This window comes from Scyliorhinus canicula, chromosome 17, assembly GCF_902713615.1.
Source record: "Scyliorhinus canicula chromosome 17, sScyCan1.1, whole genome shotgun sequence".
Lineage (NCBI taxonomy): Eukaryota > Metazoa > Chordata > Chondrichthyes > Carcharhiniformes > Scyliorhinidae > Scyliorhinus > Scyliorhinus canicula.
The window spans coordinates 57,110,958-57,125,389 of record NC_052162.1 but is presented as its reverse complement, the minus strand read 5'-3'; the positions used below and the strand labels follow the sequence as shown (position 1 = coordinate 57,125,389).

The window sequence follows — 14,432 nt, the reverse complement described above, 5'->3', positions numbered from 1 at the left end:
CAACTGGGATGACTGCCAACTGGAATGATTTTCAGTTGCGCTGACTGATAACCTGGATGAGTGACAGCTAGGATGACTGACAAATGGGATGGCTGATATACGGATGACCGATAACTGAGATGATTGACTTGTTGAGATATTGACAGCTGTAATGATTGACAGCGGATGACTGACAGCTGGAATGATTGACAACTGAGATGACTGACTTCTGGGTTGGCTGAGAACTGCAAAGATTGGCAGCTGGTTGGCTCAAAGCTGGAATGACTGACAACTGAGGTGGCCGACAGCTGGGATGATTGATGAGTGGGTTGACTGACAACTGTGATGATTGACCAGTGGGATGACTGAAAACTGGGATGTCAGACTAATGGGATGATTGACAGCTAGGTTGGCTGACTGCTGGGATGAGTGACAACTAGGATGACTGACATCTGGGATGAATGACAGATGAGATGATTGACAGCTGGGATGACTGACATTTTGGATGATTGACAGCCAGGGTGATTGACAGCTGGGATGATTGACAGCTGAGATGACTGACACCTGCGCTGAGCAATGAGCGAACCGGAAGCGGCATCCCGCGTGACGTCACTTCCCTGGCAGCCGGCCGGGTTAAAATCCGGTGGCTCCGAACTTGCTCTGTCGGCTGCAACCATGGCAGCGTCTTCGTCGCGACGTCTGCAGACCAAGCCCGTCATCACCTGTCTGAAAACTTTTCTCATCGTCTTCAGTTTCGTGTTTTGGGTGAGTGCGTGTGTCCGCCGGGCGGCGGGGGGGAGTTTACAGCCCTGGAGAGGGGGGTGCTGTCTGCTGCACAAAGAGCCGAGGCGATGCTGACAACCCGGGCTGGGAACCGGGGCAGAGATTCTGCTTATGAACCGTCTTCTGGTGGGGGAGTTAACTGTTGCTTTCCAAACTTTCACTTGTAACCCAAAGAGGTTTCTGGCTCCCAGCCTCTTTCACAGTGTTCAGTTAGTTTTATTAAAATAACTTGGCCCAGGTTAAAGTCTAGGGGGGAGGGGGAGCGGGGAAGGAGCGGTTGCCGAGCCCTCCGGGTAGATGTCGGCGTTCTAGGGTTTGAAAAGTTTTTTTAAAAAACTTTTTTTTTCTTTCCGAACTAAACCCGCACTCGAGAAAAATCTGATGGGACTATTTAAACCTGAAATATCTCTAACTCTCAGGATTGTTCTTTCTCTCCCGATTCTGGCGAGCTCAAAACGGGAACTCTGGACGCTCCTTTTGTTCGGGACTCAGGAGCTGCTGCTTTTGTTTGTGTGATTTCTCGTCGCCACCGGCTGCTTTTAGGAGGTCGGGCGGTGAGGAAATGCCTTGTTCAACGCGGCACTGATTTATTTATTCATTCCCCCACCCCCGAGTTGATGACCTTCTAACCGTGCGGCCAACCGAGGAGGTCGGGAGGTTTCTATGAATTCTGTCTCCTTACAGGGTTATGTGGCCTTGCAGGGTTATGTGGCCCACTCAACCTTCAAGATAATCTTGTTCAAATTTCCATGCCTATCTGAGGCTACGTACACTTAAACAAGAATTGTTTTCTTTACTATTTAGTTATGTGTACCTGATTTTATGCACATTTTTTAAAACACCTAGCACTTGCCAAAGGTGTACAAAGTCAGCAAATCATACTGAGCAGTACAGCATGATGACAAAAGATGAGACCAGCTTGTATCTCTGCAGGAGTGAGTTAACTATACTTTAACTCCAAGGGAATTAAAATATTAAAAATGAGCAAATATTCATTCATTGGTTCAGATTGTGACATGTAATCATTTTAGTCTATCACCCTTCACATGGCACATGAAAGGATTGCAAAAAGGAAGGTGCGCCTGAATACCAGGATAAAGACATGGACCTGTGGTGCAAAGAAACAATACCGTACAAGATCTCACATGGTGTTTACAAAAAAACATTGCAAGTTGGCCTTGCAAGCAATGAAAGGATATATGTGGGTGAGGGAAATGGGGATGCTGCCATTGGTACAAGACATGGCCTGACAGTGCACACTTGGGAGCCAGTTAACTAAGGATACTTAAACCATGCCAGAACTCTACAAAACGGCTCGCTCTGTCCAGCCAAATCAGAGGTACTGTTCAGTCCACCAACACCAGAAAACTGAAATTCCACTGATGATTGACCCTCCCTTGGAAGAACCCTAGGATTTGGATGTCTGGCAAGGTCTAGCAATGCACACTTTACTGAAATGGATACCAAGGACAGAACAAGATAACCTCATGGGACACTGCCTCTCCAGATGATCCCAAGCCTCAAGAAGGACAGTCTGGAAGTCTCTATACAAGACTGGAGGGTACCCTGCTCTGTCTTCCAGTGGAAGAAAGACTCTTAACAATGCAGCACTCAGAATTGCATTTGGGCTCTGCAACCAACAAGATGCCATCTCTCCAGGGGAACCAAATCTCGAGCAGTCCAGAAGCCCCCAAACAGAGACCTCTGGGGTGGGTGATCTGCTCAGCAAGGATTCCATGATACTAAAATATCAAGTCTTTAATTGATTATTGTCACATTAGTATACAGTGAAAAGTGTTTCTTGCATGTTATACAGGCAATGCATACTGTACATGGGGAAAGAAAGACTACAGAATGTGATAGTTTTGGAAGCATAGAATGAGAGCAAAAGGGAGAATTGGAGGGCATGCTTGGCACGGCTTGCAAGAAGTTGCCTTGCTCTGGTGCCATCTTGGGGTTTTTTTTACAAAAGAAACGCAACATGGTTCCAACAGGTTTTCCTCGCCCACAATGAGAACTTGTATGGCCAAATGTTGCCTTTTTTAGCAAATCATATACCTGCCCCTTCTCCTCCTGTCCATTTAATAGACTACAGTGCAAAATTGCCTGTGCTCATATCATATACCTTGTCAGGAAATTGCCTGTGCTCATATCATATACCTTGTCAGGATACCAGGGCAATAACCCAATCTGGTACAATCACTTGAGGGAACAAGTTCTGGATTGGTGATGAACTACAGATGACACAACCATCCATGGAGCTTGGAAAGGCCCAAGCCATGACCAGATCATCAAGCACCTTATTTCATTGTCATGCACCCTCAGTAAAGAAACCTAGGCCCCAGTGGGTGGTGTATATTGTTGCATTCTGCTGCCTCCAACCCTTTATGAACATCCAAGACATAGACCAGTGGTTGGGATCCTTGTCCAACTCATAGGCTTTGAAGCCCCATTTCCCTGAATCAGCCAGAATGTTTGACATACCATGCAGCAGGATTTTCAACGACTAGAATGAGCCCCCATTGAGGAGACTGCACTTTTTATCTTCTCTGCCATTCTCCTTGGGATATCTTGCAGTTAGAAACATAGAAGCCAAATTCCTACAGTGCAAAAGGAAGCCATTCAGCTTGTGGAGTCTGCACCAATCCTACATAGACCCACTCTCCTGCACCAATAACCTGTGCCAAGGAACAGACTGTCATCCACTACTTGAATCACAATGGCAATCATTTCTATGCCATTGCCAGAGCATAGGCCCTCTCTTCAGTGAGTAGGCTCCACCCTGGCTGCTTCTAACTGCCTCAATCACAAGGATTCTCTTGATCTTGTCTGCTCTCCATTGCCATAATTTAGCCTGTATCTTTGAAGATCAAAAATATGTACACCAGAATCAAATTATTATGGTTGTGTACAAAGATTAAAAGATAAGTAGTGCCAGAGCTCCCTTACTGGCATAATGTGACCACCACAATCAACTTTTGAAATGGGGTTTGCACAAGTTCTAAACTGAGCCAAATACTTTGCCATTCTCCTGTCTATATTTTCAGATTTTGCGTTGGTCACGGGGCCTTTCCTGGGAGGGGGACACTTTTTTTTAAACAACAGAATGGTCTCTGCATTTTAGGATGGATGCCTTGTTCCAAACACTGACATTCTACCCTCCGCTCAGTGACCTGTGTCCTTGCATTGGGTATCATGGAGTTCGCCTGACCCACAACTTTTCAGATTGTGGTATGGGGAGCACATGGCCCACTCGTGGTGTGATAGAGCAGAAATGGAAAAGGATTTTTTAAAACAAAACATTGTTTGTTCTATACACTCGAGTTAATCTTTTTAAAACATAGTGAACATCTTGACAACCATTAATTCAAATACAACCCCCAAAGACGACAACACTAAGCAATCCTTTAATCTTTCCTTTAACATCCATACGACTTTAAAAACAAAACCTTTAGCAGAAGCACACCTGAAAACATTTATAATTCTGAATTCGCCAAATTATGAGTCTTTTGGCAGAGAGAACAGCCGTACACCTGCTTTGTCTGGCTTCAGCTCCAACACTAAAAATGAAACTAAAACGCAGCCTGTTCAAAAAAGTAAAAAGCTGACAGACAGCCCAGCTCCACCCACTCTCTCTGACATCACTGCAGTAATAAACACCCATTTCTTAAAGTACACTCAAATGACCCCCCCTCCACCCAAGGAAAAAATAAACCATCAACTTCCAAGATGGTTTCATTTTTCACCATTCTTAAGAAATGAACACAGTAAATATACTTTTCAAAAAAACAACACTCAAACAGGTATAATAATATAGTCCATTTTTGTTGGTTCCTCCAACTGAAATCCTTCTCAATTGACCGTCTCTTTGAACAAGACAGTCTGCATGATCCATCCATTCTTCTACGCCTTGGCATGTCTCTCTTTAAAAGTCCGATACTTTAGTTCAATCTGTTCAGAGCCCCTTGTAATTCTCCAACATGGGAGCATTGGTCATCACCGCTTTCAAGCAATCAAATGCCTATTAAGTCTGCTGTCCACTGAAATTTTCAACGTTTCTTCAGCAAGTCCATCAGTGGAGCAATCAAGCTACAAAACCTTTGCACAAATGTTTGATCAAATCCACTCATGCCGAGAAATCGCATTATTTCCCTTTTGTCTTGAGGGTATTGAAAACTTCTCAGTAACTTGGTTTCACATCCCGTGTGACCATTCGACCCTGCCTGATTTATGGCCAAGGAAAGTGACTTGGGCTTTTCCAAATTCACTTTTGGCTAGGTTTATCGCCAAACCCGCCTCCTGAAGTCGATCGAATAACTCCATCCGATGTTTTAAATGTTCTTTCCATGTCTGGCTGAAAATTACCAGCTTGTCTATGTATACCGCACACTTGGGCAGGAGTCACAAAAGCTGAAATCTCCTTCGCCCTTTCGGAAAAGGTACCTGCCAGTATTTATATAAAAAAAAAAAAAAAAACTTGATTGTCCCACTTTCTCAATGCAATTCTCCAAACATGAGATAGGATAAGAGTCTGTTCTGGTAACTGCATTAACCTTTCTATAGTCCACACAACCGTTGGGTACCATCTGGTTTAGGTACCATCACTATGACTGAGCTCCATTGGCTGCAACCCACTTGGATTTATACCATTTTTATGCATACACTCAATCTCTTTGTTAACTTGTGCCAATTTGAAGGGTTAAGTCTATATGGATGCAGTTTGATCGGAACAGCCTTTCCCACATCTACATGTATAGTCATTTTTAGTACTTCCCAATTTATTGCCACAGCTTGTCCATATATCAGATTAGTCTGTTTTTCCTCTGAAAGGTAACTCAACAATTTATCCCAATTTTTTAAGAACATCTTCGTTTTCCAATGTCAAATTCAGTCATTTGGATTTGGTTCGTCACTTTGAGTTAGAATCATTAAAACCCCTTCCCTTTCAAAGTACCTTTTTTAAGCATATTCACATGACTCCCTCGGTGAGTCTTCCTTCTATCTGGTGTTTGTACCACATAATTCACCTCACTTAATTTCCTTTTCAATCTGATAAGGTCCACAAAACCTAGCTGGTTCACCTACCACTAGTAACAATACTAAATCTCCACTGGCAAAACTACAACGTTTTTGTCCGCTACCCATTCCATCACATTTTGTGCAACTTTAAATGTTGCCTAGCCAATTCACCTCTATTTAATCGTTCCCTAAAATTTGACATGTAATCCAATAATGTAATTTTCTGATTTCTCACTCACCAATTTTTCCTTAATCAATTTAAGTGGTCCTCTTACCTCATGGCCAAAAATTAGTTCAAAAGGACTGAATTTGGTTGGCTCATTAGGTGCATCCCTAATTGCAAACCGTACAAATGGAATTCCTTTATCCCAATTCTATGGATACTCTTGACAATAAGCCCTCAACATTGTCTTTAATGTCTGCCAGCTTTTTAATGCCCCCTGCAATTTTGGATGGCCCGCAATTGATTTAAATTGTTGAATTCCAAAGCTATCCATTACTTCTTTGAATAACCTGGAGGTAAAATTTGATCCTTGATCCGATTTCTGTGGGCAGGGCAGTCCATATCGAGTAAAGAATTCAAGTAACCCTCCACAATTGTTTTAGCTGTGATATTATGTACTTGAATGGCCTCTGGAAACCTAGTAGACACATCCATTATAGTCACAAGATATTGATTCCACTCTTTGATTGTGTAGGACCACTTCTGAAAACAATTAGGACCCTCCTAAAAGGTTCCTCAAATGCTGGAATGGGTATTAAGGGCACTGGTTTTATCACTGTTTGAGGATTTCCCTATCGCTTGACATGTGACATGATTGACAAAATTTGACTACATCTTTTATGTAGTTCAGGCCAATAAAAATGTTTCTTGATTTTAGCTTGAGTTTTCCTTATTCCCAAATGAGCTCCCACTGGTACCTCGTGTGCAACTCGCAATACTACTTGATTAACTTCTGCCCACTTTTCATCCGCCTGCATATGTTAAGGTCTCCACTTTCTCATCAAGACATCACTTTTATAGTAATAACACTCTGGTATACACTCTGATTCCTCTTTCGTATATGCTTTCTGATACATCAGTTTTATTTCTATATCTTTCTGTTGTAACTCCACCAATCTTCCTGAACTGAAAATATCCGCCTCATCCTCCACTTGTTCTTTTTCAACCATCTGATCAAAAATCCTTTCTGATAATTGCACTTCAACTTCATCTTCATGCTTTGATTTCTCCTAGTCTTTAACCTGTGACTTTGCGACCTTGTTACTACACAATCTGGAAAAATCCCAGGATATTCGTCCTTCAACACTCCAGTTGTCTGATTTTCCACTGGCTTATCAACCACAGTAGGCATCACTTCCACCTGCAATCCAGCTATATCATTACCCAAGATAAACTGTATTCCTGGACAAGATAAGGGGCTGGTTTAGCACAGGGCTAAATCGCTGGCTTTGAAGGCAGGCCAGCAGCACGGTTCATTTTTCCCGTATCAGCCAGAATGTGGCGACTAGGAGTTTTCACAGTAACTTCATTTGAAGCCTACTTGTGACAATAAACGATTTTTCATTTCATTTTCAAGATGAGTTTCTCTACTCCTACCACTTCACTACTCATTCACTCACTGGACTTTCCAACCTTTCCTTGTAATGGAACACTACTCCTCTCACCCCAAATTCCACATATTACCACCTTTTTTGGCAACATTCTTCCCAAACCACACAACTCATCTCTTGCCATTAAAGATTGACTGGCTCCTGTATCTCTCAATTGTGACTTTCTGCTCCTGATACGTGAGTAAACTTTACCCACAGCAGTAAATTCTTCACCTTCTTATCAATCACCTCCTTGATCAGGCTGTACAATCTTTTGCACCTCCTTCACTTCACTTTGACTTTCCTTTACCACTTTAACAAACCCTACTGTCTTATCCTATTTTACCACATCAGCTTTCCCAGTGCTTTTCTTCAACCACCATCACTGACTTTACATGGCTTAGTTTATTAGTGAAAACATTTGAAATTTTTCATTACTGGATTTCTTTTTTAATCTGAGGTAAGCTCTCCTTATTATCTCCCATCAGATCACCTTTACCTTTTCCACTTCAGTTTTCTCATGTTCCCCAGTTTCTATCCCTCACAGGCTGAAACTGATGTCTGAAACCAAGCTTTGATCTGCCATTTCTGCTGCTAATCTCGCAGTTTTAACCCTCTGCTCTTCAACAAGAGTTCTCACTACATCAGGGATTGAATTTTTAAACCCCTCAAAGTATAATTTCTCGGAGAACTTCATACGTTTGATCTATTTTCAAAGCCCTTCTCCACCTATCAAAATTACTCTGTTTGAGCCTTTCCTTAGATTTCTAAACCTTTGTCTGTAGACTTCAAACACTAGTTCATATGCACCCAAGATGGATTTTTTTTCCATCTCTTACGACTCCGATCCCTCCTCTGGTAGTGATGCAAACACTTCACTAGCCCTACCGACCAGCTTTGTTTGAATCTGTAATACCCACGTGTCCTATGGCCATTTCATTTGTTTAGCTACCTTCTCAAATGAAATGAAAACGGCTTCCACTTCCTTCTCGTCAAACCTTGGCAATGTTTGGACATATTTAAATAGATCCCCGCCAAGCCTTCAACTATGACGCTCTTTCTCACTATCCTCATCACTATCATCCAACTATACGTTTCCCTTTATGCCTGCCAATTTTAACTGACTTGTCATGTTTCATGGCCATTTTCCAAAATTCAAACTTTTTCCCTGATCTGTATTTCCCTTTCTTTTCTTCCCCCCCCCCCCCATCTCTTTTGTATTCTAAGTGCTTAATTCTTTCTCTTGTTCCATTTGTTTAATTTGCAACTGAATTTTTGCCATTTCCAATGAGTCAAACTGTATCTCAGGCAATGCTTAGCCACCGCCATAATTATCTCATCTTTTCGCATTTTGTCAGGTAATGTTAACTGCAATGTTTTTGCCAAATCTAACAGTCTGCTTTTAGTCTCTGTCTGTAAGGTACTGCATGTGACCGTCTCCACTCCCAAAAACTTCTGAGCCTCAAAGAGCCATTGTCCACAACACACTCTCTACTTAACTAGAATACCATACCTGAAAAGCAACCACAATATGCTCGCCCCTCACTGTCTTTAAGTTCACTTAAGTCAACCCAATAGATTGACTTTTATCCCCAGATGAGTCCCCAATTTGTTATGGGCCAGGGTTCAGAGAACCCCAAAGTGTATCATGAGTTCACCTGACGCACAACTTTTAATAGATTGTGGTATGGGGAACACATTGACCACTCTACAGAAGTGGTCAGCAGAACTGGAAAAGTATTTTAAAGCAAAACGATGTTCTATGAACTCGAGTTAACCTTTTTAAACAGTGAACATCTTAGCGACCATCAATTCAAATACAACCCCCAAAGACTAAGTCACTACTGAAAACATTTCTAATTCTGAATTCACCAAATGATCAACAGATAGTACATCTGCTTGGTCTGGCTTCAGCTCCAACACTGAAAACAAAACTAAAACACACCCTGCAGCAAACAGCCTAAATCTGACAGACAGCCCAGCTCCACCCACTCTGACATCACTGCAGTAGTGAACACCCATTTCTTAAAGGTACTCTGACATGACCCTATTCACCCATCACCCCCTCGCTCGCTGACCTTTTCAGGCTCCTGGTTGAAAAATAGAACAAAGAAAAATACAGCACGGGAACAGGCCATTCAGCCCTCCAAGCCTGTGCCGACCATGCTGCCTGTCTAAACTAAATTCTACCCTTCCTGGGTCCGTATCTCTCTATTCCCTTCCTATTCATGTATTTGTCAAGATGCCCCTTAAATGACACTAACGTCCCTGCTTCCACCTCCTCCGGCAGTGAATTCCAGGTACCCACTACCCTCTGAAAACTTGCCCATCGCACCTTAAAACTATGCCCCCTAGTAATTGAACCCTCAACCCTAGGGAAAAGCCTCTGACGATCCACTCTGTCTATGCCCCTCAATTTTGTTGACCTCTATCAGGTCGCCCCTCAACCTCCATTGTTCCAGTGAGAACAAACCAAGTTTCTTCAGCCTCTCCTCCTCTTAGCTAATGCCCTCCATACCAGGCAACATCTCTTCTGCACCCTCTATCCCTGCGGAACACCACTAGTCACAGCCCTCCAATCATCAGAAAAGCACCCTTCCATGGCTACTGTCTGCCTTTTTATGACCTTGCCAGCTCACCCCGATCCTGTGTGACTTCACCTTTTTTGTACCAGTCTACCATGAGGGACCTTGTTAAAGGCTTTACTGAAGTCCATATAGACAACATCCACTGCCCTACCTTCATCAATCATTGTGACCTCTTCGAAAAACACTCAAGTTAGTGAGACATGACCTCCCCTTCACAAAACCATGCTGCCTCTCACTAATACGTCCATTTGCTTCCAAATGGGAGTAGATCCTGTCTCGAAGAATTCTCTCCAGTAATTTCCCTACCACTGACGTAAGTCTCACTGGCCTGTAGTTCCCTGGATTATCCTTGCTACCCTTCTTAAACAAAGGAACAACATTGGCTATTCTCCAGTCCTCCGGGACATCACCTGAAGATCAAAAATCTTGATTTTTAAAATTCTCATCTTTGTTTTCAAATCCCTTCATGGCCTAGCCAGTTAATCTCTAATTGTAATCTCTAGCCCCGACTCCACCATTTGGGTGTGCCTTCAGCTGCCTCGGGGCAAACCTCTGGAATTTTCCCTTCACCTCCACTCCTTTCCTTAATCATAGCCCTTTGATCAAGCTTTTGGCCTTTGTATTACTACTTGTGACATGATAGATTTTGAAATCTCTTGGGACTGAGTGCTGCATTAATGCTTTTGAAATGACTTTGCCATGTCAACTTTGCTGCCATTTGGAATGTAAACTAAATTGAGGCTTGGTTTCAAACCGTAAACTAGGTCCTCTTTTATTCTGAGTGAGTGGCATTGGGATCAGCAAATGCAGCAGTACTTTTACAGCTGAGTTGCTTCTTCCTTGTGTACTCCTGTCTGCAACATTATCTCTCCACTGTAGATGACATTGTCCCTCAGCAGATCTCCATATTTCATCCTTGTACCCTGTCTGTATACTCTTCTGCTCTGCAAATAGTTGTAAATGGACCAAGACAGATTTGGGTAATTCAACTTGGGTTCTTTTCCCAGGCAAATAAAACTGAGGAATTTTAAAGTCTTGTCTACTATCTCTTTATTTTCTTTTGCCCTTCTGAGTTGACATGGTTGCCTCTGGCCCATGCTTTTGTCAACTGTAAACTTGCCTTTCTGCAGATATATACTAGCATTGACTCAATGCCTTAAATTTATTGAATGTAGCTGTGGGAGCATCAGGTGTGGCTCTGGTTGTCATACCAGATTGAAGTTTCATTCTAGGTCTTTTAGCGCGCACAGATCTACATTGAGCATAATCGTTTTGATCCCCATGCTGCACAATCTTTTGGATGAGACATTAAAACAGGGGTCCCATCTGGCTGCTCGGGTGGATGTAAAAGATCTCATTGACACTATTTGAGCAGGGGCATAATCCCTGGTGCTCTGGCCACTTATCCCTACAACAGCAGGAACATAGAAATCTGTCATCAATTTCAACAAACCCTGACTGTCTCCCATTCATCATGGCTGTCTCTTCCACAGAAGAGTGCTATTGGACTTTATGTTCTCTCTATAGATGCTGCCAAACCTACTGTATTTTTAAGTACTTTGTTTTTAATTCAGATTTCTCACCTGTAGTTTTTTTAAAAAATGATCTCATCATCGTTCACCAGGCTAAATCGCTGGCTTTTAAAGCAGGCCAGCAGCACGGTTCAATTCCCGTACCAGCCTCCCCGGACAGGCGCCGGAATGTGGCGACTAGGGGCTTTTCACAGTAACTTCATTGAAGCCTACTCGTGACAATAAGCGATTTTCATTTCATTCATTTCATCATTGCTGTTTTTTCCTAAATCATATTGCTGTTTTTTTTTTCCTACAACCAGTGATCTAAATGGCCAAAGGAGTCAAGTATTTAAACAGGCAATTTATTCCTTTCTCTTTTTTTAATTTGGTGCCCATTTCCAGTTGACAGGGTCTCAATCACTTGCTTTAAACTGAGCAAAGTGGGCTTGGGTAATAATTTACAAGTAGTGTATCCTATTTTGTACAGATTATGGCATGGGGATGATAGGGCTGGGATTAATCAGCAATAGACATAATTTGCATAATCTTGATTCTGATGCTTTAGCCGTCCCAATGCAGGAAGCAAACGGGTCTATGCTTGAAGCAATGAGTATTTTTGAGACACTTTTGAATCTGACTGTGCAAAGAGGCCTTTCTTGCTATGCATCTACCAATTTGACATCAAACGTATTTTAATGACGCACTCTTGCAAAGAGGCCTTTCTTGTTATGACACACTCAACATGCCTGCAGTTTAAGGAAGTGATCCCTCCGTAGGAGGAAACAAAATATGGTCATGTATGATGAGGCATAGATATTGAATGAAACTGAATGTTGATCCATGGATAGGGTTGGTGGGAACTTTAGACCAATGTCAGGAGTGTAAAAGGTGTGCAAAGACATCAGCAGGAAGTGATGTGGCACAGTGGTTAGCTCTGCCTCACCACACCAGGGACCTGGGTTCAATTCTGACCTTGGGTGATTATCGTTCTCTCCCTCGGGTCTGCGTGGTTTCTGCTGGGTGCTCTGGTTTCCTCCCACAGTCGAAAGATATGCAGGCTAGGTGGATTAACCTGGCCAATTTACAGGGATAGGGTGGGTCTAGATAAAAGTGCCCTTTTCAGAGTGTCAGTGCAGACTCGATGGGCCACCTGCACTGTATGGATTCTTTGATTCTATGATCTTGCTCTCAGTTTTAGATATGGACTTGTGTTTTTTTTTAAATGTGCAATCCTGTAGATTTGTCAGGTGCAGATTCTGCAAAAAGAACATTGCTGAAGGTTATAAAAAGGATAAGTTAGAATTTCAGCATCAAAAGTAGTGCAAGTGGATGTTGGGCTTGTAAGGAAGAATGGTCTTGCTAGGTTAAATGAGTGAAGAAGCTATCTTCAAGTTAACATACGTCAATAATATTGAAATGTGTCTTCCTGCTCTTGTAGAGACCTGTACAATCAAATCCTATAGTTGTGCTTGAGAGAGCTACATTAGCATGTCTGTTGCTTGCAACTAGGTCTCCTTTTAATACAAATTTAAAGCACCTAATTCATTTTTTTTCCAATTGGGGGCAATTTAGTGTGGCCAACCCACCTACCCTGCACATCTTTGGATTGTGGTTGTGGGGGTGAAACCCACACAAACACGAGGAGAATGTGCAAACTCCAGTGAGCCAGGATCAAACCTGGGACCTCAGTGCCGTGAGGCAGTAATGCTAACCACTGTGCTGCCCCCTTGTAATTTTAACAGCATTTATTTTAGCTGCGGTAATTTGAGAGCAGCTGGAGGCAGGATCTCATGGGAGTGAACATCTTCCCACACTACCAGGTGAAGCAGGATAGAACAAAGGAGCTGCAATGATGAGGAACCAAATTCAGCCCAGATAACCACAGAATTGGAACAAGTGTCTAAGAAGTCTAAATTTCCAAGATATTCAGAAGAATTCGAGGTTCAAGTCCAAGGATTTGCAGATTAGGTGGATTGGCCATGCTAAATTACCCTTTCGTGTGCAGGTTAGGTGAGGGAGTGGGCCTAGGTATGGTGCTGTTTCAAAGAGTGTGGACTTGATGGGCTGAATGACCTTCTGCACTGTAGGGATTCTATGCTCTTTTTTAAAAAAAAAATAAATAAATACAATTGAAGTAACAGTAATTGTGTGATTTTGGAGGTAGATGAAACATATAATGTAATTCTAATAATGTCTGGAACTAACAATGCACAGCAATCAAGGCAAAAAATCCTGGACGGAAGCTTTGTTTTGAAAGTGTCATTTGTAAAACCTGGACTGGATTTCAGAAAGCAAGTTGTCAAGGAAAAGCATGATTGAGAACTGGAAGCACTTTTTTTGGGAGTGAGTTTGGAAACTCATGACCTACATCTGGGAGCGTTCTGAAGAGAACCACAGACAATGATTGAGTTCAGATCAGAGTGTATTTGACTAGTCATCGGTGTGCTTAAAAGAGACTGTTAATGAAACCACTGTAGCCTAAAGAGTATAAAAGCAGGAAAGTGTGACTGCACCTGGAGTACTGTAACAGTTTTGGTCTCCTTATTTAAGTGAACTAGTTTCATTAGAGGCAATTCTGAGGCAGTGATATGGAGTGGATGTTTCTCGGTGAGGCAATCTAGAATTAGGTCATAAGTAATAGTGGGCGGAATTCTCTGTTTGTTCATGAGGCTAAGCGCCAATGGAGGATCAGCAGCGTTTCATGATGGGAACAGGCCACACATGCGCAGGTCTGATGTGCTGCACCAGTCACGCCAGAAAACATGACGCCGGATTGTGTACCTGCCCACCTCTACGCCACAGAAGTCCCCTGGCTAGCAACAGATCCCAACACTGTCTGCAGCCAGCACATCAGGTTCCCGATTGCTGGGACCACATGTGGCCTGCGCCATCAGGTACAGCAGGGACCATCATCGCAGGTGAGCTGGCTGATGACGTGCCAAAGGCATTGCAGTGG

The 14,432-nt window shown here is 42.7% G+C and overlaps 1 protein-coding gene across 1 annotated transcript in view; it reads left to right on the top strand.

Moving 5' to 3' along the window:
* Positions 1–569: 569 nt before the first annotated feature.
* The window catches only part of LOC119951754 (tetraspanin-7-like), a 34,740-nt gene continuing 20,877 nt past the window's right edge, over positions 570–14,432 (top strand). Inside the window, exon 1 of the mRNA XM_038775079.1 lies at positions 570–744. Coding sequence (XP_038631007.1) covers positions 655–744 — 90 coding nt within the window. The 5' untranslated portion in view covers positions 570–654. The remainder of the gene's footprint in view (positions 745–14,432) is intronic.